At 43.0% G+C, this 26,125-nt stretch overlaps 1 protein-coding gene across 1 annotated transcript; it reads right to left on the minus strand.

The window, feature by feature from the left end:
* Window positions 1-614: 614 nt before the first annotated feature.
* ptmaa (prothymosin alpha a) lies at window positions 615-9,887 on the minus strand. The gene is made up of 5 exons (XM_083970381.1): window positions 9,693-9,887; window positions 7,061-7,129; window positions 6,881-6,965; window positions 4,373-4,452; window positions 615-1,670 (listed from the first exon to the last, which is right to left on the minus strand). Exons 1-5 carry the CDS (start codon window positions 9,735-9,737, stop codon window positions 1,632-1,634), a joined length of 318 nt encoding a protein of 105 aa, XP_083826507.1. The 5' UTR covers window positions 9,738-9,887; the 3' UTR covers window positions 615-1,631.
* Window positions 9,888-26,125: the final 16,238 nt, after the last annotated feature.

Raw genomic sequence — 26,125 nt, forward strand, 5'->3', positions numbered from 1 at the left:
GGCCTTTTGAAATCAACCAAAAACCAAACTGTTCTTTATTTAAACAACTGTGATTCAGACCAAAGTAAAAAAGAACCAATGCCCAGAGGCAATCAATCCAATAAGTGTTACTAAGGATTATAAAGAGTGGTGTGGGGTTCATAGGATTGTTTCAGAACACAGGCCTATTAAATAAAACAGTGGTAAAACATAATGAGTTTTGACAGCTAATTAACAGTGTGAACAGTTCACTTCATGTTCAAGAAGAACTGATGCATTTAATAAAAGAATATTTCTCAGTTTTTGTCTCTTCTGTTTTCTGACCTTTCTTTTTTTCACTACTTCATCTCACACACCAGTCAGACTGGAGGACTAAACTAACACTGCATGTGTGTGTGCAACCTTATCCACCAGAACACAGACTCCAGAGGAAGGTGAAGATTCATGTTGATCACTGATCATCTCTGTCAGCTTCTCTGGACCTGGACCCAGCAGCTCCATGAGGAGGATCTGGACTTGTCTCTTCTGGGTCTGTAATGAACAGCAGTTCAACTCAGACTGACGCTCACTCTCATCATCACTCACTCCCACGCTCCACATACACAGAGGCTGTGAAATACAGAGACTCTGGTGCATCAACTGTCTGGAACAAACTTTATTTAAACTGTCAACCAGGACAGGGCAACCTGACAAGCTGAATATTTTCAAAATAAAAGAGTCTCCAACAGTTAATATGCCACTTTGTGATTTACAGACAGCAACCACAGGACATATCAACCACTTATCTAAAGATAATAATAATTAAAAAAAAACAAATATTTAACTTTAATGTCTGACAACAACACCAAGGAGCTTTATAGATGAATTCCTGGCTGTTCAAACAGAAGTCTGTCGTTGGGGCTGAATTTTATTTTGAAACTGTAAAAATAGAGGCAGTGGGAGTCGACGTCTGCACACGACTTCCTGTTGACAGTATCACACATCACTGATTCTCCTCTGTCATCTCCCTGCAGGTGTGTACAACCTCTGACAGATTGAAACTAACACAGTTACAAACCACCAAAATCAAATGACTGTTTATTGTTCAACAAAACAGCACAGACAGAAGAACATCAACATCTGACAGTGACGGACGGACAGAAAACTACAGCCTTTAATCTCACACAAACTAACAGTAATACACAGTCAGCGCTCTGAGGAATGCTGAGTCACTGTTACTCTTCCCATGCCACTACGAGTCAACACACACCTTGTAGAAACCCTATGCAGAAACCTAATGCAATAACAGTAAGCCTGTGTGTGTGTGTGTGTCTGTATGTGCGTGTGTGTATATGTATGTGTGTGTTGGTGGTGGTAAAGGGACGGATGCCTGTGGTTGGCTCACACAGGATGTGGACGGCTGATGACGAGTCTGGATCTAAAAGTCCTCAAAGCACCACTTGATACCCAGAAAGATCATTGTTGCAAAATGGCCAACCTCGTTACAATATTTACAAAAATATAAAATGTAAATAAAAATACAAACTAATTCTGTTTTTTAAAAGTATTCTTGTTACGAAGGGAGGACTGAGGTGTTGGAGGTTCGCTGGAAAAAAACCGTCTCGGTGTGTCTCGATGGCGTTGTCCCCCAGACGGAGCCAGGGCTGCGAACTCTACTGATCTGTCTTCTGCTTCTTGGTTTCAACTTCATCCTGGAACAACAAGGTGACAAGTGTCAGGGTGAATCCAACACCAGTAACCACATCGTCATCTCTCTCACATCAGAGGTCTGGAGAAATACAAGCCGAGCTGCTGGTGAGGAAAGATCTATAGAGCAGCTTCTCAAAGGACCCCTAAACGGACACAAATTAGACCACGGACCCCCCACTGGAGAAAAATTTTAAACAAACACCAGAAATACACAAATATTTGTTCTGAGACTGAGCAATGTTACTTTTGGTAACACTTTATAATAAGTAGTACACAGTATTAAGCATTAGTTAAGCATTAATAAATACTGAATTCATCATTTATAACACATGAATACTCATTAGTAGCTATGTAGTTTATAAACACAGTTAAAATATTTTACTCATCATGATAAGCACTAACTGTATTTATAAACGACATACTAATGAGTATTCATGCGTTATAAATGAATAATTCAGTATTTATTAATGCTTAACTAATGCTTAATAGTGTGTAGGCTACTTATTATAAAGTGTTACCTTCCTGTAAGTTCAAATTACTGCCAATGGCATGAATTTTTGAAAAACTTTCAAGAAATTTCTGGGAAAAAAAGTAATATTTCTGAAAAAAAAGTTGGGGACCCCCTTGAATCCTCTCATGGACCCCTGGGGGTCCCCGGACCCCACTTTGAGAACCACTGCTATAGAAAGTTACTGTTATACTGTGGCTGTGGTGGAGTGAAGCTGCAGCCAGGACACCAGTCACTGCCATATATAACTGTTAGATACACAGAATATTGGACATATTTATTTTATTTGAGTAAAAGTTAACTTTCAGCCAGCCCACTAAAATGAACAGTTAATTTATTGCACTGATCTCAGCTGGTGAATATTACCGGGCACCGGCTGCTTCTTCATCCGCCCACATCAGTGGAACGGACAGACACAGTTAATGGAGCATACACCGTGGAAAAAATTACATTTTCACTTTTAAATTTACTAAGATATGGGTCAAAGGGTTTGACAGTCTCGGCCATATTTTAATATGGATTTCATATCTTCCTGTCTGTCTTGACATTTAGGAGCTTAGTGGGTTGTCATGGATAAAATACATGACTTTACAGGCTGTAAAACAGTTATGGTGAATTCCACTGAAAGACAGAAAAAGAGGATGTTGAGAAAGAAATGATGCTTGGTCATGTTTGCTGCTAAATCTGTATAACTGATCAAATGTTCTCAACTACCCACTAAATTAACAAAAAACACAGCACAGCTCTGTGCTCACTGACATGAGGGGAAAAACTGAATGTTAAACTCTGTGATCTTATACATTCTTGATAACCATTATTTTTCTTACATTACAAATGGCAAAAGTAAGAACATAATATTGCTGAGAATCAGTTGCTGTCATTGACTGAGAGCTTTCGGTGGGTATTACTATTGATTTTTCCTGGAGTCTTTCTTCTTTTTAGAGAAGGCTTCAGTATCTGTGAGCTGTACATTTGATCCCCACTTCTTTCTAACTGCCATCACGCTGGAGTGTGAAAGGCGTGTTCCCACGTCTCGCTGTCTGCGCCGTGTGTGTCTGAATGGAAACCTGAGATCCGCTTTATGAAGGTGTCAGGGTTTAAGAAGACCCTATAGAAACCCTACTCAGGAGCCTGCATCAGGATACCCGGGGCTCTATAGAGCAAAGAGCTTTGAAAGATGCATGTGGATCTGTAAAGGTTTCCACTCACACAGAGAGAAACCCTCAGATCAGCATTAAAGGGCACATGTCGCTCTGCTGCTCAGTGACCTACAGTCTACATGTCTCTATGCTGCCTTCACAGTTTCAGCCTTCTGCTCCCTCTCGCCTCAGTGTCTCTCAGAGGGACGTGAGTTAAATGTCCAGTGTGTAATATTTGTCAAGGTTTATCGGCAAAATCTGAATATACTATCATTGAATATATTTGTATAAGTCTATAATCGCTATAAAATAAAATCTCTTTGGTTTTCATAGCCTTATAATTCTTCTTTTATATATACATATAGCAACGGTCTTGCTTAGAGAGTGTCGCCATCCTACGGCGCCATGTTTGTACGGAATGGAAAATACAGCCAACCAGAGAGCACGTTTCAAGAGTTTCACTTCATAAATAAACTATAGAAATATTGAATAGATAAATAATAGAATCATAATGCTAGATGTCACTGTTTTCCCCTCATTTTTCCTCCCCCCTCTTACCGGCCAGTCATCCTGTTATGTCTGTCTTATTGCATGTATTGTATGCTGTATATGTACGGACGGGTTGATTGCTTTGATTTCACTGTACTTCTTCTGTATAGTGACAATAAAGGCTGATTCTCATTCTGATTTTACACACTGGACCTTTAAGTAAAAAAAAAGTGAAAGTGAAGTGAAGTGTCATCACCGTCCCTGGGTCAGTCAAGACTGTTGTGGTCTGTGGATCCTGATGGAGGGACAACCTGCTGCAGTCTGCTGGAGCAGGACGTCCCTCTGTCTTCAAGACTCATGTCCTCAGAGAGACCTCCTCTCTAAAACTCTGACATGACTATCAGCTATGTACAAGGGACTAAACTATTTGACCTACTTGCATTTATTAAAAGCGATAGTTGTACCCAAGACATGTTTGGATCTCTGGTTGCCCCGACAACCTCAGGTTTGTTCCATCATACTGTTGTGGAGCTGTAATATTAAAGCATGTACGGCAACTCCTCCTCACCTCGTCATCGTCATCATCCTCAGCTGCTCTCTTCCCCGTTGGTCCGTCAAGGTCGTCTTCCTCATCGTCGTCCTCATCACCTGAACACACACAGATGATCAGAGACATGCTGGACGAGCCCAGACCGCAGCTCACTGTCCCCATCACGCCACTGTGTGTTTACAACTACATTTTTTATATTGGACCGTCAGCAAACCTGGTTATCTGGGTTTATGTGTGCAGGGTGTGTGTGTGACTGTGTGTGTGACATAAATTAATACACATAATATGTCAGTTACAACATATAGGTCTTCAGTGCAGCACCACAGGAGGTCATGTGACACACAGGCAGAGAAAAGTCAGTGAAACTAACACCTGCATGCGAAGGGAAGGTGATGCAGTGACAGTGTGAACTGTAGGTGACTGAAGGAGAATATTTCATAAACAGTGTGTTACAGATCACTACATAGGGATGTCACCATAATAGATTTTTTTTGGTACGATTATTGTCAGAGAGATAATCACGGTATTACGATTATCACGATTATTATGCATTCATTAATTTCACAACACTATTAAAATCAAATATAGTTAAAATATACATTACTAATAATAAATATATATTAAAATATGACCAATTATTAATCCGCCAGGGGAAGTGTTTGAAATATTCAAGTCATTAATTGTCATCGATACCAAATGTTACGTTAATTTTAATCTTTTTTTTAATTACAAATGACACTCTAGCATTTAAATTCCTACCAATTCAATGCTACGTTAGGTAAATGGACCAGTATCTGTGCATTTACCTGCACTTTGGCGCACATCTGCCGACACGGTTCATACATAATCTTTTTTTGGAAAGTGACGGTATTTAGGAATCTTTGCAATCAATTAATTGTGGCGTTTAATACCGCGATTAATTGTGAAAAAAGTAACTGTGACATCCCTAGAGGTGAGGGACACTACAACACTGCTTCAATCACAACACACAACTAAATGTGTATTAATTCACAATAGAAAAGAGCCTCCAACAAATGCACTATGTTTGAGTAATGCTTGTCAAAACTACAGATGTTTTAGGAAGACATTTAAAAAGAAACTACATCTGTCACATGTCTTACAGCTGTTTTTAAAGACTTACATCTTCAGTAGGAATCAACTGGCTGAAACAGACAGGGCAGTGACGTCAGAACATATCACTTTGTTGACTGGGGTCTTTAGAGAAATAACATGTTAACACAAATTAACATGAAGTCGTGTTAACACGAGACTCAGCTACTGGATCGGTTAAACAACTAAACACACTGAGGATGAACGGGAGTATCCTGCTCTAGCAGTGACCTTGTTTCAGTCAACACTGATATTGACTAATGGAGAAAGAGACCAGAGGTAGAGTTAGGAGACGTAGTAGACATGCAAACAGGAGGATTAGAGAATAGAAACACGGCTTCATCTAAAGTTTATACAAAAGTAAATAAATCTTTATCAGTTTATCATGAATCTCCACTTGTAATGACAACAGCCTGATGAATATTAGTGTTGACAGGTTTCAAGCTCACACAAGATTTTAATATCTGCATTGTGTTATTGATATGTTATTACATGATGTGCTTATATTATAGTATGTTTGTCATGTATATCACATATACCAGAATTGTGACCTAGTTTTCTTTACTCACTAAAAACAAAAATATGTTCAAAGTTTGAATTCTTGCTAAAAGCAAACCATTGTGTCGACCAATTCATGTTTTAGCTTAACTTTCTGAAATGATCAGAATATGAAACCTGCTGACAAACACTGAATATAACCCAGTTCAAATCAGCTCACATGAGTACTGGTGTAACTCAGTAAATTGCACAGTTGTCTTACGGATGTCCTGCAGTTGCAGAGTGTGGCCACCAGGGGGCAGTCCCACCCTGCTAATGGACTGAATGTGCAGCTCAGTGTTTGTATGGTGACATTACACCACTCACAGTTGCTTCATGTCCTAAAGACACACTCACTTGTAACAACAGCAGTGGAAGTTCAACAATCTCAACAAACATCTGCTGTATTAACATAGAGCTGCCATTGATTATTGATTATTGATTATTGATTATTGATTGATTGAGTGAGTGAGTGAATGTCTTGTAGCCTAATTAAAGTCCTGTGCTGTTTAAAACTCATGGCCACATCAGTGCTAATGATTATCTTCTTCTGCACTGAAGCTGCAGGTGCCACCCTCACTCACTCACACACACACACACACACACACACACACACACCTCATGTGACTGTGTCAGTGTGTTATTCGACTTCCTGTTACAGATGTGCAGCTGTTTCCACTCACACAGTGAAGGTGAACGCTACAAACCTCCAACCGTCAGTCTGAACGCTGCTCTACATCTGATATCCTTCTTCTAATCAGCTATCAACCATGGTCAATAACACAGAGAGTGAGTTGTGTAGTTGCAGCATCAGGACGGACGTGTCTCCGGCGTCTCCTCCTCGCCCTCCCTTTGATGGAGATGTGGTGAAACACCTACCCTCCGCATCCTCGTCCTCCTCCTCTTCCCCCACGTCGTCCTCGTCCTCGTCCACCTCGTTCTCCTGCTCGCCGTTCTCCTCGTCCTGACAGGGTGACACACACAGTTAGTCCAGTTAGTAACTCCTGTCTAGTCCCGGGGTCAGGGAGAGAAACAAGAGGAGGGGGGGGGGTCTCTTACAGTCTTTCCGTTGGCGGCGGCCTCCTCTCCGTTCTCGGCCTCTTCGGTCTGTTTCTTCTCCTTCAGCTCCTGGAAGCAAAACACACAGCTTTATGTGTTGCGTAAACAGCACCAGTACAAAAGAAACCACATTATGACCAAATCTGAGGAGGCATGACAATCTCTATGTTCTCAGATGAACTTAAGTGATTAGTGTTAAAGGTCGACATTCAGCTCTGCATCAAACACTGTGCAGAGTGTTTACAGGCCTCTGCGTTTGTCTAAACCTTGTGTTGTCTTTGTGTATTTTCTCTTGGCTTTGTTCTCTGCCTGCCTGTTGCTCTCTGCACATCATCCTCTCTGCAGAGAGTTTCCATAAAGTTGACCATATATCTAATAGTATATGACTTTATATTAATACTTTTGGCTTCTTCTTGTGCAATGCTTGAGAAAGAGGAAGAGAGCACGTGTCACATTAGTTTCTGTTTCATTTTCATCAACCTGTTTGACCTGCTGCATTGGGGAAAGTGTTGCTGATGTATCACTTTAAATATAGAAAGGAGTTTCATTTTGACACATCCCATGTTTTAAAGCAAACAGAGTGGAAAGTAGAAGCTCCAGTAGTAGACCCTGGACTCTGGGAGTTTAGTCTGGTGGTTGGAGCTCCAGTCCCGGAAACTGGAGAAGGAGGGAAACTCTCGGAGGTGTTTCCCTCCATCCTCCTGGCTGCAGGCTGCCTTTTACAGTCAGGTGGTACTCTACACCTCAGGCCTCCTATTGGTCGCCTCTCTCTAAGTCCCTCCCCTCCTCCTCCTCCTGGCTGAAACCTGACACCGCCTGTCACTGCTCGCGCTCAGTCTGAGCGGAGCCTGGTGGTGGAGAACCAGACTCACCACCAGTGCAGAGAGACTATACAGAGGGACTACAACTCCCAGCAGCCCCCGGGGCGGACTGCTTTCTGTCCGATAATAATCAGCTGCCAAAACAAGTGAATGTCCAGTGAAGTGGCCTCCTGCTGCTCACCTCCACCACACTGTGCTGCAGCTCTGTGACACACACTGACTCCTGTACACACACTCACACACACTCACACACTCACGCATGATGTATGGCTATCTTTGTGAGGACACTCATTGACATAATGTATTACCAAGCCCCTTACCCTAACCTTAACCATTACTCTTAACCTAACTTAAACCTAATTATTATAAAACTCAAACTGGTCCTCACATGTATAGCTGTACAAGTACACACACACACACACACACACACACACACACACACACACACACACACACACACACACACTATGCCTACCTGCCGCCTCCTCACACCGAGGAGTCCACACTTGAACCTGTGTCCTGCTCTATCTATCTATCTATCTATCTATCTATCTATCTATCTATCTATCTATCTATCTATCTATCTATCTATCTATCTATACTTTTATGCAGCTCTGAAACAACCTAACTCGGGGGCGGAAATCAACAATAAGCTCAACGGTGTCTACACACGCGCGCGCGCGCATACGCACGCACGCACGCACACATACGCACACACACAGAGAGACGGCAGCAGCAGGTACAGTGGAGGAAACCTAATCACTGACACCAGTGATGATGAAGAGGAGACTCTGTAGCTGCTAATGACACTGTAACACGCACTGAGCCGTGCGCGCTCCCGGCCGCGGAGCTGGAGATGAATAAACTAAGATTATTGTTCAGTCACGTCACCGATTAGTTACAACCTGCCGAGACTAAGCTGGATGGTGAGGAGGATATTATCCAGGCTGTTAGAGGTCCGCCTTTCACTGCACCGCTCTCAACTCTCAACAATAAAACTCCATCCAAAAATAACAATGCACTGTTTCATGCGCCGTTTCATTTCTGTGCAGAACACGCACGTCCACAGTGATAGATATGGATACAGTACATGTGGCTCCGTCTCCGAGCGCTCACCTCTTTGTACCGCGGACCGTCGCTCGGAGCGAGCAGCGCTGCTCAGCCAGTTTCCTTCTTACAAGCCGCACAGTTTTTTTTTGTTTTTGCATCCAAACAGAGAGTGGGCGGCAGCGTGGCTCCGCCGTCAAAGTCTTTATTTCATTACACGGCTGCATGAATTAACACGGGCTGCGAGAGGCTCCGCGGGCAGCAGAGGAACAGCTGATAAGCTTTTATTTACTCAGCCGAATCTCTCTGGCAGAGCTTTCAGCGAGTTTGGCGACAGATCAGCGCGCAGCACCGACCGACCTGGATGGAGCAACTATGGAGCCGTAAATCTAGTTAGTGAAATGACAGATACGCATGTTCTCATCTCCTCATGCCTTAGTCCCTGAGGATCCAGAGGCTCGGAGCCGCCGAGGAACATGATTTATTTTCTTTTCTGTTTTTTTTTTTTTTCTCCTCACGCTCCTCATCCTCTCTCACAGCTGCTTCACCTTTCATCTCAATGGACTGGAACAGAGTTTAATGTCAAAATGTGCCACATCCTCCAGATGGAGATTATAGGCTATACACTGTATCTGATCAACTGAGGGCTTTCTGTTTTATCTCGACACTGCGCTTAAAATAGGCTAATTACTAATACAGTTATAAATGGAGGCAGGAGTTAGAAAAAAGCATTGTGTCCTTATCTCTTCTCCTCTCGTCCTTACCTTGGCGCTCAGTTCCCCGCTGCTTTCTACTTTACTGTCCGCCATGTTCGCTGTGCAAAAACCAAACTGTTATCCAGTCAGAGTGATGAAAAATGTGTAAAAGAAAAAGAAACGAGCCGTGGAGTCCTGGAGCGGAGAAGAGGGGAAAGAAAGAGGTTTATCCAGCCAGCGGCGTGTCCAGCAGCCGGAGCTCCGGCCTTTATAGAGCAGGGGGAGGCGAAAGGTGTCCGGGGCTGCGCGCTGATTGGTCCGCTCGCTTTGAAAATATTCAGCCTGCAATTGGCTCATAGGGAAACAATAGACAACCCTCTGTTGTGTTTGTGTGTGTGTAGCCTACGTGTGTGTATGTATGTGTGTGTGTGTCTTATCTCAATATGGAGCAGATTCTGTCCACACAAGTTTTTAATCTTAAATCTGTCACTTTCACTTTGTGAATGACACACACACACACACACACACACACACACACACACACACATAGGCTACACATACACAAACACATGGATCGGCATGCTATAAATCTCACATACACTGTAGGCTATAGCTTTAATCCTTTAATAAGTTGTGCAGTCCAGCACACTGTCATCTCAGTCATGTTCTCAGCTTACTTACTTACTTACTGACTAAACCGACCCACTATGGCAGGCAACTGTTATTTCTACCACCCAGTTCCTGCTGAAGCCACTGCTGCAGTTCCTGCTCAGCAGCTGCCATCTTATGAACTACAATCACTCACAACACAAAATTAATACATCATTTTCTGTCAGCTGCAGTTTAATGTTATGGCTGCCTCAGGTGCTCAAACTATTTTAGATGCTCTCGTGTTGATCTACCAATCATCAGTGCATGTTGTCTTTATTTATCTGAAACAAATAGCCATACTGCAGAAGTAAAAAGTTTTCCTCTGAGTCCCAGGATTACAACTGTAAAGTGGAATTACTTAGAATATATACAAATAATGCAAGGTTACCTAATGTAAATTGCATTCTGAGCAATGTATTTGGCACAGTTGTATTTCCATCCTGTATAAACAGTAGGTCTTACCCATTGCTACTGTTATTGTTCCTAATTATTCCAACTAACCCCGTACTTCACTGACCACTGCAGAAAATGACTGCAAACTTGCAAACACTGCAAACAAAATGTATTATATATAAAATATACGGTTAACAAAAAGGTTTTTGTGATTTTCCATTATGTTCCCTATTGATCTGTCTGTTATATTGATTACTGATTGTGGAAGTGTTATTCTACAGATGTTTTTTGAAATTACAGCCCCTTACTTCAGATATAGATAGGCTATACAGTAGCTTAAATAGATATAGATTATGATATAGATATAGCTTTATAGATATATACTGAGATGGAAAGTGGGAAGCGCAAGAGAAGGAGAGAAGGAGAGAGAGGGAGGGGTGCGGGGAGGGAGAACGAGGGGGGGCGGGGGGTGATGGGTAAGGGAGGCGCGCGCGCGGGGGACGGCGGGGAGGGCGGGGGGCAGAGAGGGAAAGAAAACAGGAGGAGAGTGTGTTGGGAGGGGTGGAGTAGGAAATGGGGGAGAGGTGTGCATGGATGTGTGAGGACAGTCATGTAAATCTGTGAACTGTATCATACACAGTGACTTTCACACAGCAGTGTTGCAGCCACTGATTTATGACGTTTTCATCCTAACATCCACATTCAGCACTAAACTGGATGATAAACAGCCTGCTGACGGTGTGACACGGATACAGAAAAGAGAACGAAATATTAACCAATAGAAAAGTTACATGTGAGAAAGGACACACGCTCCTTTATTGATTTTTTTGTTCCATAAATCGCTTGAGGTTTTGAAACAGCGCTGTGGTCTCTGTCCCTCACCAACATGGCGGATTTTAGAGTCCATATGGCGTCGCGATTGTTGAACATTTCCTCTGATTGGCTGGTGAACTGGAGTGAACATAAAGCTGACGCTTTGCGCCCGATGAGTGGCTGACAGAGCTGCCAATCAACCGGAGCAGGTTCGTAGAAGTGGGCGGGGCGTTTGGCTGCAGGTAACAGCAGGACTGAACCAGAGTCAGCGGAGCGGCTGCTGCGAAGTAGAGTCACCACACTTCAACTAAACTACACTCAACACCTAACAACTAATGTGAATTGTGCACACACGAAAGAATTATTAACATATTACAAATTGGAACAATTTCACATCTATAGTCCTCACTAATACAGGTATGTATGTTTATGAATATATGGTGATATTGTGTAGATGTGTTTATGCAACGTAAATATATGTACATCTATGAACCTGTATCATTAACAATAACGTCTGAGACTTCTCTTCCAGAATAAAAAGATAAGTATGATTGAAATTAGGGAACATACTGTACATTAGCGTACAGATTTGTCAGCATATCTCTATATTTAAATTTATCTCCATATCCTCGTATATTTCAAGTTTCAAGTTCAAGTTTATTAATTTAAGAAATGAGACGATGCACATTACTGAACTTTTTTTTTTTTTTAAGTAAATATGAGAAGAGATTGTAGCCGTGCGGCTAATTTCCATCTCTTGTCCCATAGGCAGGTAGCCATATATCCAGAGGCATGTGGTGTGTATATGTGATAATGATGTTGACACATGTGTCAACATCACTGTTGACACACGCACACACACATACTGCACATTTAATATATTACATTTCTGCTCAGGGTCTCACATGTCAGTGGCTGCCTTGAACTTTCTTGTGCTTTCCTCTTCAGGTTGATGACCTCTGACCTCTGACCTCTTTCCAGTTGATGCTGTTCGGTCTGATGTTCACAGAGAGAGGATGTCGGTGGGTTCTGGTCTTCAGTCTCTTGCCTTGGGGTCAATGCCATTTTTCTGCCATGGTGATGACCACAAATGTCACATATGATGTCACATGTGATGCCCTGACCTCACCGGGCCACTTTCAGATCAAACATCTAGTTCTTGTGGATGGAGCCTGGTGGTCTGGTGGTGCAGCAGGAGGCTCCTGCTAAAAGAAAAGACAGGGTCAGAAAAAGTTTCACCTTCCTTGACTTTTTCTGCAACATGGCATCATCCAGCATGGCACTATACATCGGCCAGTCAAAAACAGTAAGAGCTGAAAGCTTGAATAATGTGTTTTAATTGGTGGCCTTAGAGAGAAGGACATGAGGTCCCACTCACATGGTTCTGGACGCTCCTGTTGACCGTCCTGGTGCAGACCAGGTCACACAGCATCGTGCCTTTCCCCAAAGTGCTGACAACTTTGCTGAGGAGTAGAGTCCTCACCACTCATCTGTTATGTGATATTGGTTAGAGCTCAAATTAAGTTTGTATATGAAGGCTTCATCAGACCTTGATCTGCAGTTTAGTGTGAAAGGGATAGTTCAACATTTTGGCAAATTGGCCCATTGCCATAATCCCTATAGTCATAGCAGTAGGTTCGTTGCCTTTCACTGTTGGTGCAAGCTATTTTAAGAGCAGCGGAGCAGAGCTGTGAGCTGCTCAGGGCTATGCTACGGAGGCTAATGGGATTTCTTCGTTTCCCTCATCAAGCTCATCAAATACACAATTCAACAACTCCAAAATGCTGTCGTGGACAAGTTGTGACCTGCACATTCACCACACTGTGAGATAATAATAGAAGGTTACGAGACAGAGTTACTTTCGAGATAAATTCATGCAAAACCGCTGATGCGCGTTTCCGTCGGGGGCAGTTTTTCAGCAAGCAGTCTCTGTATTTGCCTCGAAAACAACTTTGTCTCGTAATGTTCCGTTATTATCTCATAGTGTGGTGAATGTGCAGGTCACAACTTGTCCACGACAGCATTTTGGAGTTGTTGGATTGTGTATTTGATGAGTTTGATGAGGGAAACCAAGAAATCCCATTAGCCTCCATAGCGTAGCCCTGAGCATCTTGCAGCTCTGCTCCGCCGCTCTAAAAATAGCTTGCACCGACAATTAAAGGTAATGAACCTACTCCTGAAACCATAGGGATTATGGCAATGGACCAATTTGCCAAAATGTTCAACTATCCCTTTAAGCGGCTGCACCTCCAAATCTGAGCTCATTGTTCTGTGCAGGTATGGACGTTGGTCAGTCAGCACTGATGTGGACACTACGTTGGACCACTGTGGTGAAGACGGAGCTGAGATGTAAGACAAAGTTTTTTTTTATTTACCAGGCATTTTATTCTCGGGCCTTCACCTCCAGTCATGAGCTCTGAGCAGTGACTGAAATGAGTTTCCGGGCCTCAACATTATAAAATGAGCTCAGACATCCAGAGGGAGCTCTGTCACTGCACTCACCTGAGCTGGGAACACCTCAGGGCCACAGGGACATTGAGACCACCTCGCTCAACCTGTTGCCACCGCAACCTGACTCCATGGGTGGATGGATGGATGGATGGGAATTGGTTTTAGATCTCTATACAGCACCTACCTGTTAAACACTTGTGCAGACAGAATTATTCTCATCCTCTCAGATTTTCCCTCCAGCCATGTTGTAGTTTTCATGCAATGTCTTCACCGACAGACAAATGTCAGCTTTTTGTGTTATTACATGTCAGGTTATTCAGTTCACGTGCAGGTCATTATAGGGTCATTTAAACCGGACTGTGTGTAGCTCCGACAGTTTGACAGCAGGGGGCAGTGGTGGACCGACAGAGCTGCAGACGACACGGATCGGCGCTGAGCTGCAGTGAAAGTAACCACTTCCTCACTGACATACCTCTGCTTATTGGGAGCACACACATTTACATTATCACTGTGAGTGTGATTGTGTGATAACTGCTGAGAGTCTGAGATGGTGGAGGATGTAGTGATGACTCAACATGAAAAATATATGGAGGCTGTGGCGAAACGGCACAAAACACTTTCTCAACTTTTGTTCTCTTGTCCTGCACGTTTCAAACTTTCACTCTCGCTGCTTGTTTCTCTTAAACATCTGTTTATTTTAGTCTCACGAAAGACACAGAGCTCTCGTACCACAGCTTCCTTACAGCAAACCACACAACAGTCAGTGCAGTGCAGACAGGCAGAGAGAAGCAGGGTTACAGGTACAGAGTAGCCTACAGGTTAATGGCTGAGAGGTTGTCCGTTGTGCACAGAGCAGGTGGTTTAGGTCCAGTAATAAGAACAGCAGTGAACATGAAGCCGTGTGCAGCAGTTAGCGGTGTAAACGTCTGCTTCAGTATTCACAGGAGATGTAAAGTCTTGAGCCACAGGCGCTTCACACTGGAAACATGGTGGGTTCAGACATGTTGGGTCTTGGCTCAAAGCGCTGATCCCTTCTTTGAATTTTTCAACATTTGACCCCCACCCCCGACCCCTCCGTTCCCCCGGGCCTGTTGGTGGGTCATCCAACCATGGAGGCAGCTCATGTGTATGATGAGAACTACACAGGAAGGAGCACAGATTCAAAGATGCCTGTTCTATGACCTCATGTTGCTTAAAACTGCTACTTATCCAGCAGATACTCAGTAACATTTATCATCAGCTTGTTACGTTTGGTGAATTCCAGTCCAACATCCACTCTCCACCAGCGTTTGAGCGGTGGGAAGCCGACGGGGACGAGTTCCCCTGAGAACAACAGATGTTCAGAGTCAATGACTGACATCCTGTCGTGTCTGTTCTTCACCGCGTGCATGATGTGACATGACATGACTGGACATGTCAGGATGCCGTCTTATGGCTATAGCAGCTGCTGGAGGTAAAGTGGTGTCGTTGTGTACACCTACGTGAAAATAGCGTGTGTTGAACAGGTCAGACACAGTGTGATATACTGTATTTTCAACCACAAAACCAAAACAAGCAAAAGAAAAAAGCTGCTGATGGTTTCTTATGCCTTTAGTTATAGAGGAAATTGGGAAATGCAGGACAGATCTCCACCTGGACCCTGTGGTTCATGATCAGTATTAATGATCAAGGAAGAGTGACCCCCTGTCCCTTTCACATTTGTTGTGTAATTTAAAATCGATTTGACAACCTTGATGAAGATTGGAACAACTTTATTGATCTGTGCAAGTCATTTAGGAGAGTCCATGTTTTCGATTGTGTTCCTCTTTTGAATCTAAGATTTTATTTCAGCTGATTTAACACGATCAATGAATGAAGAACCTCTTCCTGTTTGTTGTTTGCTCTGAGGGGAAAATACAATTTCACCAAACATTGCAACTTTGACCGAAAAACATAAAAAATCTGGCCAAGAAAACAGTGATTTCTTAGTCTGGTCTCATCTCTTTCAAACTCCCTCCCTTCCTTCCTCCTGTGGCGTCCTGTAGAGTAGACAGAGCTGCTCTCACTCTTCCTCCATCACAGGGTGCAGCACGGGCAGCTGTTTGAAATGGCGGCGGGAGGAGGAGAGCAGCAGCACCGCAGAGAGGAAGCACAGAAAACCCAGAGCGGAGCGGCGCTGCAGAGTGGAGCCGGACCGAGCAGACGGCTCTCACCAGGAGAGAGTCAGCAGCTGCAGGCGTGCGTTCGCCACCACGCTGAGGGACAGAGTGTGATTCTGTGAACAAGACGGAGACTGAGAGGAGTAAATTGCAGCTTCTCTAATTGTCTTTCAGCAATCAACAGCCATTGTCCTCTGTGATCTCCCTCACACACACACACGGCTGAAATCTACCCACAGACACTTTTGAAATGACACAGCCGTGATGGAAAGTGTCCAGTGGAGGCTTTGAAACCTGATGCAGCTTGAATTAGAGGAGATGCAGGGTGGTTGTAATATTTCCATCTCTATATTTCAAGTAATCTTGTTAAAAAATCAAACACAAAATGAGCTACAAGTTTCTGCTGTTAAGTGGTGTATAACTGTTACCTCTGCAACACAAACAGCACATGTGGTTTAGTCTCAAACCCCAGGAGGGAAATGTTAAACTTGTATTTAATAATTTCAGTCTGAGCATGAAGAGCTCACGTTTTCAAGTTGTTATTTTAATGCTTGCTTTGATTGCTCTGTTCTCTTATTGTTGTTTTTCCACATTTATTCAATTTAATCACTGGATGTTGTTTTAACTCCGTATACCCCGCAGCACTTTGGTCGTCAGCTGTCGTTTTAAATGTGCTTTAGAAAATAAATCCTGACTTGACTTGACTTGATAATTTACCCCAAAGTGCACTGGGGTGAAAAGTGACATTAAACTAACAAAAAGTTCACGTGTGACTCACAGTAGACGTGATTTAAGAATGGAGAGTTTATCCACAGAGAGGCTACTAGAATACATTAAACAAAAACAAAACATTCTTACCTGAAATTTGGCTTTTTCTGTCTGTGACACATTTAGAACAAAGACTAATGAGGAAACTGGAGTTGTTACAACTGACCCATGTCACAGTCATCACCACTCTCCTCTAGTGACTCACCAGATGTGGCAACTGTAAACTAGATCACCTGGTGGCTGATGGTGATGATGATAGAGAAACTCTGTTCAGCGGTTGTGATGGACAGGGCCGTTGCTAGGAATTCTGGGCCCCCTGAAAGAATACTAAAGTGGGCCCCTACCCCCTGACTTTTCTACTTTTTTTTCTTAGACTACATATGTATTATACTTTTTTATTTAGCCTACTTTGTTTTGATGTTAATGCAGCATTACTATAAGTATTAGTCAGGGTCTTATGCAGAATAAATCAGTCATACAAAGATTAGACTACTGGGGTTTTTTGTGGGCCCTACTGGGCGCTGGGCCCCTAGAATTATCATCACCTTTTCCCCTATACAACGGCCCTGGTGATGGAGCAGGTGAACAGGGGAGTGGACGTGGCAGGGAAAACGTTTGTCATCAACACAGAATGCTGAGTGACAGTTGTTTCGTCAGTTGGAAGCCATGAAAAGTTTTGTTTTACTTTCAATATTAATGAAAACTAGAGTCCAGATGTGTGACTGCAGCCACTCACTGCCGTATTATTATCATTAGACTCATTATTATCATTACCTCTGCATAGGAGCTCATATTTTCACATGTTTGTTTATTTGTCACTGACTGAACTTGATGGTGGGACTGATTGTTTTCCAGGAAAGAGCCTAAAACTTCTCTGTGTGGATGTGATTAAAGGGACAGTCCAAGGATTTTTAATCACTTTCCTTAATGAGTAGGGTTGTTTGTATGGCCTTGGTAGAGGAGTCTATACACTGCTGAAGGCAAGATATACAGTCAGGTGAGATTGTTGCACGATTACCAGTTATATAAGCTCCCACTTATATATGACAGTGCAGTTTAGTAACAAAGGCTGAATAGGAGGCAGGTTATGTCAGACTTCAGAGTGTACTTCCTGGAGAAAGTAAGTAGCTGTTAAGTTTAAAGTGATAACTCAGGACCTAAAAGCAGAACTGAGACTCTGAGTCAGTGTAAAAGTTTAGTTTGTAGAGTTGTGGATGGTTGAGAAATGGGAAGTGTGAGGCCACAGCAGAATCTGAGAATGAACAGAGACACGTAGGAGGCTGTTAGCCTACTTGGGTCAAAGACAAGGACAACAAAGGGAGGCTGGGAGTTGGACGGGGAGGGGATGCTTCAGAGGTGGGCTGTTGGGTGGGTGGGGTCTAAAGCCTGTTTTACCAGTAACTAATCTCAACAACATCTACTTTCATTTTTTAAAGAAAGGCACAGGGATGAGTCTGATCTGAGCACTGAAAGTACAATCCTCACTGACTCCATCTCAGATGCACCCACCTTTACGATGAATTGACAAGTGAGATCTGTCCGGATGAGGATGGGGGAGGAAGTGAAGAGGCTCTTATTGAGCTGTGAAATAAAGAGGTCCACCCCACAGATCCAGGAGAACAGGATGGTGGACCAGGATAATCTCATGAGAGAGGAAGTCTCTGATGAAGTGAGAAGTTGGTGGGTTCAGGCCACTCTGCAGGAAAAAGCAGGAAACATAGCAGTAGCATTAATATGTTATTTTAACATCTTAAACACACACAACAGAACATAAACCCTAACCCCTAACCCTAATGCTACTGCTATGTTTCCTGCCTTTTTTTGGATTAGCGGGGAACATGGAACCTTTTTTTCGAGTGAGCGGGGAACATAGGGATGACCCCAACAGGGGGCACTAGGGCCCGCCCCACCTCTCCCCACATCCTGCAACTTCACTGAATAACACTTCACTATTTATAGTCTTTTTATGAACAATTAAAAGACAAAGAGTTAGTGAGTAAAATTTATAATCTGCTATAACATGTAGATTACATTGTGATATAATAATGATTATTCATGTGTTCCTGGCCTGCGGTGCATTTCTTGTCCATTGACTCTTGTTTTAAAGCAGAAGTAAGTGGTCCGGTCGTTTTCGCTAATGCTGCGTTCCAGGCAGGTTTTTGAAATCGTAAATTACAGCTTCAAGTCACAACTTACGACTTTGTAGCGTTCCAGGCAACCCACTCGTGTTTTTCCGACCAGTTTTACCGGTGAAAGTCACTATAACGGCCACTCGTAACTTCCGACCCGCGAACTCGTACCAGATCGAACTGGTACGACTTCACGGTCGGAAAAATACGAGTTTCCTTGAACGCACCATAACAGTCCTCGTCCCTACGTCGCCACATTCACGGCGTCCCTTGGCTGCACACACAGCCCTGCATGCCGTTCTCTCTCCTCATTGGATAAAAACTGTAGGATACGATAAATGTTTTCTCCTCGACTCAGAGCAGAGCAGAGGGACTGAGAGACCCGTGTTTCAGACCAAACACTGTAAGTGATTGCTGTCAGAAGATATAACTATTTAAGACTTATATTAACACAAATATATCACTTACTTCTGCTTTAAGTAGTAAATGTGCAGTCAACTGCTGTTAAAGCAGAAGTAAGCGGAATATTTGTGTTAATATAAGTCTTAAAGGGATAGTTCACCCTAGAATGATATTTCGCTCATTATCTACTCACCCTCATGTCGACTAAGGGCTGGAAGAATTTTCAGAGTCCACCGTCCCTTCTCTGAGTTACAGGGGGTCTTGGCGTAGCAGTGCATTTCAATGCAACGGTTGCAAAGGGACACCAGAGCTCTTCGTAAAAAAACACACACAAAAAAACATCCAAATACCTCCATGATGCTCGTATGTAATGTCTGTCTTGTGCTGAAGCCCCAAATTGCGTAATTGTCCTGAAAAAAATTAAATAAGTCTATATTTTAAGCTTGTTTGTAGCGGAAGCTTCTCGAAGCTCCTCTTCCTGGTCCGTCCAAATCTCGCGTGATTCGCAGTAACCGCACTGACGCCGGCGCAAATCACGCGAGATTTGGACGGACCAGGAACTATCCCTTTAAATAGTTATATCTTCCGACAGCAATCACTTCTATAGAGTGTTTGGTCTGAAACACGGGTCTGTCAGTCACTCTGCTCTGCTGTAAGCCGAGGAGAAAACTTTTATTTTATTTCCTTGTATCCTACAACCTTTATCCAATGAGGAGAGAGAACGGCATGAAGGGCTGTGTGTGCAGCCAAGGGATGCGCGTGAATGTGGTGACGTAGGGACGAGGACCAATAGATCCATGACGAGGGCGGGGGCTGCTAACTCCATCTGCTGACAAAAAGTCAGAAAAACGACCGGATCGCTTACTTCTGCTTTAAGCTCCAAGAACTCCAATTCATGAAAAAGTACGGTCCTAAAACCACAACCTCTAGCCCACCTGGCTCCTCTTTCTCTCCTGATGTGTGTGTGCCTCAGCGCTGCAAACACATAACACACACACACACACACACACACACACAGTGAACTACACGTGTAGTTACTGTAAGTAAGTGCAATAAAACCTTCACAAGTAAAAAGCCCAAACTTCATTAAAACCTGTTCAACCTGCAGAAACAGAAGAGAGTCAGAGCAGCTAGCCCAGCATGCAGCTACAGTAACAGCTGATGTTTCAAACAGGCTAAACAAAGCTGTGCGTCATCTAACCTTTGAGTTTAGTTTGCTACAATTTATCAAAAACACGTCAGACTGTTGTAAACAGGAGCTGACTGAGACAAGCAGCAGGACCTGATACTGAACCATGCACCCTCTCTACAGTTAACTGTCTAAACTTAATCATTTCATGTCAGGAATATGATGCACTTATTGACATAGTATAGAACAAATGCATTCTATCACATATCACCCAGCTGGCCACTGGTTGTAGGTATAGTAGGTCTCATGGTGACGGGGTCTTGGGCAGCAGGTTGTAGTGGTGTAGCTCAGGACAGGGTGGGACCACAGCACCCTCTGCAGGAGACAAAGCAGACTGCACTCAACATGAGTGATAAACTGGGCTTGAGAGAACCAGATTGACTCCCCAGTCCCTCCACGGTTAGGTGGCCACTGCCTTCTGGCCACTCTGGACCAGAGAGCATGAAATGCCCTGATGGCCCACAGTACAGGCCAGAGGTCAGACCGTGGCCCAGATCCAGACCTCATTCTATCTGGAACAAGACCTACTGTAGGCTATATCCTATACATCTGTAATGATTATTTAATTTCAGGCAGCATTTCCATTCTATTTAGTGCAGCTTTATGGCACTGATCACGTAATGCGGCTCAGCCAATGACTGCAACACACACTGTCAGTGTGTGGGATACACACACAGGGAAATGACCAGAGGAGGGAGATGAGAGTGACCGAAGGTGTTAAAGCTGTTCAGTTGTTGAGATGTGTTGAAACTGTTTATTATAAGAAGAAGAAAAAAAAAACAGAGAGACTGTCTATGAGACAAACTGTTTGTAAAAACGGGCTAGCCTATATAAATAAAATTGCCTTGCCTTGCCTTGCCTGTAAAATGAAGCATTTTATTTTAAGATGCACTTTTTGACACCTGTGACTTATGACTGTCCTTATTTCCCTTGAAATTATAAAAGGAAAAGGAAAAGCATATCAGCTGTGGAGCTGCTACTGCTGCATCTTTTCATTGAGTTATCCATTAACAATCAATCATAATCAACCAATAACAATCGTGATAACAATCATAATAATCATTATCCACTGTTGATTAGCAGTTGGGAAAGTGAAGTGTTTTTGGTTCATGCTTGATTTTTCAGTGAGGGAGTTTTTGTTGATTCAGAGAGAGAGAGAGACAGAGAGAGAGAAAGAGAGAGAGAAGGAGGGAGAGAGGGAGAACTGCCCTTCGCCAAATGTTTTATTAACTTATTGACATAATATAATCACAGCCTACACAGGGTTTCTACTATGACTACACATGTAACCTTCTCTCTTCTGTAATAACAGATAATTGCTGAAATGATTTCAATCTGTATAATTTAACGTCTTTAATTTGTTGGCCAAAATCATAACCGGTCCAGTTTCCCTCTGAATTATTATTATATCAGTTCACCCCTGGCTATAGTGATTGGATGCTCAGTAGTGCGACGCGACAGCCCAGCTGGGACACCAGTACAACAGAGCACATCTGACCACATCCAGCTGTGATGATGGACACATCTGAATCAGTCGAGCTGTTTAGTACGGGGCTCCTTTTCAACAACAATCTCACGGGAGATTTTATGACAATGAATGGCAGTGACCATCACAAAAACACAGGCTGAGTTAGAGTGATGAGGTCTTAGTCAGTCCAGCTGTGTGTGTCAGACTTCAGCTCAAGGAAACATCTGCACGGAGCTTGTTCAACTCTGGTCCACATCACCAAGCATCCAGCACCGGCCTCTGTGCTTTGTGTTACTTCATGAAGAGAACAAAGAGCAGTGTGATGTGTTCACATGTCTGATGTTTTGATTTAAGTTAACACAACTCTTTACTTAAAACCATCCAACTTGTTTGGACCGTGTTGTTCCATCAGCTGGAGACTGTTTCACAGGACAAAGCCGACGGCCTGCTCAGTGTCACTGTGGCACCGCTGATCCTGTGTGATGTCACTATTGCCATGGAAACGTGGAAGATAAAGTGATATATACAACTGGGAAATGAAGAGAGGGAGAGGGAGAGGGAGGAGGGAGGAGGGGGGCGAGGAGGTTATGTTTACAGCAGGACCCGACACAGGTACGACGCTGTGATGAAGAGAGGAGCCGCGCCAACCTGAGGGAGAGCAGAGTGTGGTGTACTGCATCCACGTCACCAGAGAAACGCTCTGCAGGAGGCTGCTCAGCTGGATTCACAGTCAGTCAACATACATGAGCAGCAACATCTGGATTTATAAGAGTTGAGCCCACATCTGTCTGACCCTCTGAACTAGCTGACCTCAATAACAGAGAGAGTCTGAAGAGCACTCAGAGGTCAGGGAGGGGCCACAGCTTGACCTACATTTATTTACATCACTGAACACATCAGTGTTAGACTGACGTTGGTTTTTAAGTGCTGTTTTAATCTTTGTTACATCCATTGATCAACATCATAGGGAACAGGCTCAGTGGACAGGGCATGTACCATGTGATCATAATGAGCTGCAGGTCCCCAGTTCCACTCCTGGACGAGCAGGTGCTGTATTCCCTGTTCCCATATCGAATAAAGTCATAAAACCAAAAGAGAATAAATAAACATCAGTATGAACATACAGTGACAAGTGATCCATCAGAAACTAAACATAGCGTAACTAATCTCTATGTACAGTGCAACAGGTTTATTCACTGACTGGAATGAAGTTAAAGGGATAGTTTAACATTTTGACAAATAGGCCCATAATCCCTATAGTCTTAGGAGTGGGTTTGTTACCTTTAATTGTCGGTGCAAGCTAATTTTAGAATGAATTTATGATATAATAATGGAATTACAAGATGGAGTTGTTTCGAGGTAAATTCATGCAAAACCGCTGATGCGCGTTCCTGTCGAGGGCAGTTTTTTGGTAAGCAGTCTCTGCATTTGCCTCGAAAACAACTCTGTCGGGTAACGTTCCGTTATTATCTCATAGCGTGGTGAATGTGCAGGTCACAACTTGTCCACCAGAGCGTTTTGGAGTTGTTGGATTGTGTATTTGATGAGTTTGATGAGGGAAAGATGGGAAGAAATCCCATGAGCCTCCGTAGTGTAGCTCTGAGCAGCTCACGGCTCTGCTCCACCGTTCTAAAAATAGCTTGCACCGACAATTAAAGGTAATGAACCCACACCTAAAACTATAGGAATTATGGCAATGGGCCAATTTGCCAAAATGTTGAACTATCCCTTTAAGCCAATAAATACATGTACAATTGTTAACACAACCACTACAGTAGATGACCGCAGAGAGCCTGTGAACAAATGCACACTTCTTCAAAACTAATTAAATGCGTAGTCTATGCTGTGGAGCCCTGAGACCAGAACCAGTACGACTGAGTCAGTGATGTGTACAGACACACAGATCATGTAGACACACAATAGCAGCGCTCAAGTCAGAAATCATTTTACAGGCCAAGTGTTGCGTATTGGGTGAGGCAAATGCTGACAACTTTTCCTTTGGAGAGAGTGACGTACATAAAAGGAAGAGAAGATATGGGAACCGTTTAATGTGTTTGTTAATGGTATTGATCTAACAAATGACAATGAAGAGGAATAAGTAGTCATGTAAACCTTATAACAGGATTAATGAGTTCAAATACCCACAATTATATTCAATTATGCACAAAATGTTTTATGGCTGAGAAGTGGATGTTCGTGATGTGTATGTGTATTGTTTGTTTGTAATTTGGTTTTACAACATTTGTACCACAGCAGGTGCTTTTATTAATTAGGCACAGGTCTACATATTTGATACAACTATGTATATGAATACAAATGTATGTGTATGTAATAAAAATGATAATAAATATATTGTTTAAAGAAAACATTTTACAAATTAATGAGCAAAACTATTTCAGATCCACTGTGGTGGTACAACAGCAGCTGATGATACCATCCTCAACATGAATAGCTGTATCACTCTGTGTGCAGATTGATCCATGATGACACGGTCAGTGTGTCAGGTGGTGAGGAGATTGGACCTAAAAGTAGACTTGGGTGAAAACACACAGGTTGTGTGACACAAACGGGTTTAATCCTCTCACAAAACTTGCAACACCGGCACACATGGCAGGACATGGGAAGAAACAACAACGATCAGACAAAGACAAAGGGAGACACTGAGGCTAAATACACAAGGGAAGACACAGGTGGTGCAATCAAGACAGGTGAAACACATTAAGTAATCAAACGGGCGGGAAACTAAACAGGAAGACAGGAGTAAAGACACAGACTTAAAAATAAAACAGGAAACATGAACACAACAGGGAACAAAAGACCACAGACCATGATACACAGGAAAACACAGAACTTCAAAATAAAACTGGAACTAAACTTAAAGCAGAAGTAAGCGATCCGGTGGTTTTGGCTAACTTCCTGTCAGCAGATGGAGTTAGCAGCCCCCGCCCTCGTCCCTACGTCACCACATTCACGCGCATCCCTTGGCTGCACACACAGAGAGGACTGCCCCTTTATGCTGTTCTCTCTCCTCATTGGATAAAGGTTGTAGGATACAAGGAAAGTTTTCTCCTCGGCTTACAGCAGAGCAGAGTGACTGACAGACCCGTGTTTCAGACCAAACACTCTATATAAGTGATTGCTGTCAGAAGTACAACTATTTAAGACTTATATTAACACAAACATTCACCTTACTTCTGCTTTAACTAAACACACAGAGGATGTGACATAGTGTGAGCAGGAGAACATGATCTCTTGTGAAAACACAACCAAACCAATCTAAGACGAGTCAGGAGGGTGGTTCTGAGTAAACAGAAGATAATTTGCCGCAACAAACAGCTGACGATGTCTCTTCTGGTGACAACAAGGATGGCAAGGGTCTGACTTTTTTGTTGTGGCTTTTGTGAGTTTTTTTTGTGAGAGACTGTGGCCCCCTTTGAATACCCAGCTGAGGCCTGACAGTGTGGCAGAGCCAGCACAGACAGGACCAGGACCCTGAGGCTGAGGCAGCTAAATAGAGTGCAGCTCACAAAGCTTCACATTCTCTAAACCTGCTGCTAACAGTGACACCTTAAGGCGGATTTGTCCTGGAGTCCAGTTGTTTTCAGTCAGTGCATTCAACCCTCACTCGTTCATCACAGTGAGCATGATTTGATTACTGCCACATAGCCTACTCCAGCAACAAAGCACTGTTGTTATCCTGTGTGTTTCTTCTTCTGCTTCCTCTGTACCAATTTTCAATCCAGTACTCCTACAGTTTTGAGAAGACTAAGGCATATTATATATATCAAAACGTGCAGCACAATCAGGATCTGTGTGTTATTACTTTTTTGGGAGGAGGTGAAAAAAAGAAAAATTCTTGGACTTTTTCTCTATTGCTTCAGTACACAGTACTTTCACCTAAGACTTCATTTAAATTTTAAAATGTAGACAAAAGTCTAGTTTATTTTTGTGGTTTTCCATGTTTTGATACGTTTCATAGTTTTTAATCAACGACTGTTCAATCATCATGATCATTTTCGGAGATTATAATGGGTGTGTATTGCCTAGCCCAGGCTAGAGTGGGTGACATCATTGGGAGAAGTTGTCTGAAACTGTCAGAG

This window comes from Trachurus trachurus (genome assembly GCF_905171665.1).
Source record: "Trachurus trachurus genome assembly, chromosome: 4".
NCBI classification, from domain to species: Eukaryota; Metazoa; Chordata; class Actinopteri; order Carangiformes; family Carangidae; genus Trachurus; species Trachurus trachurus.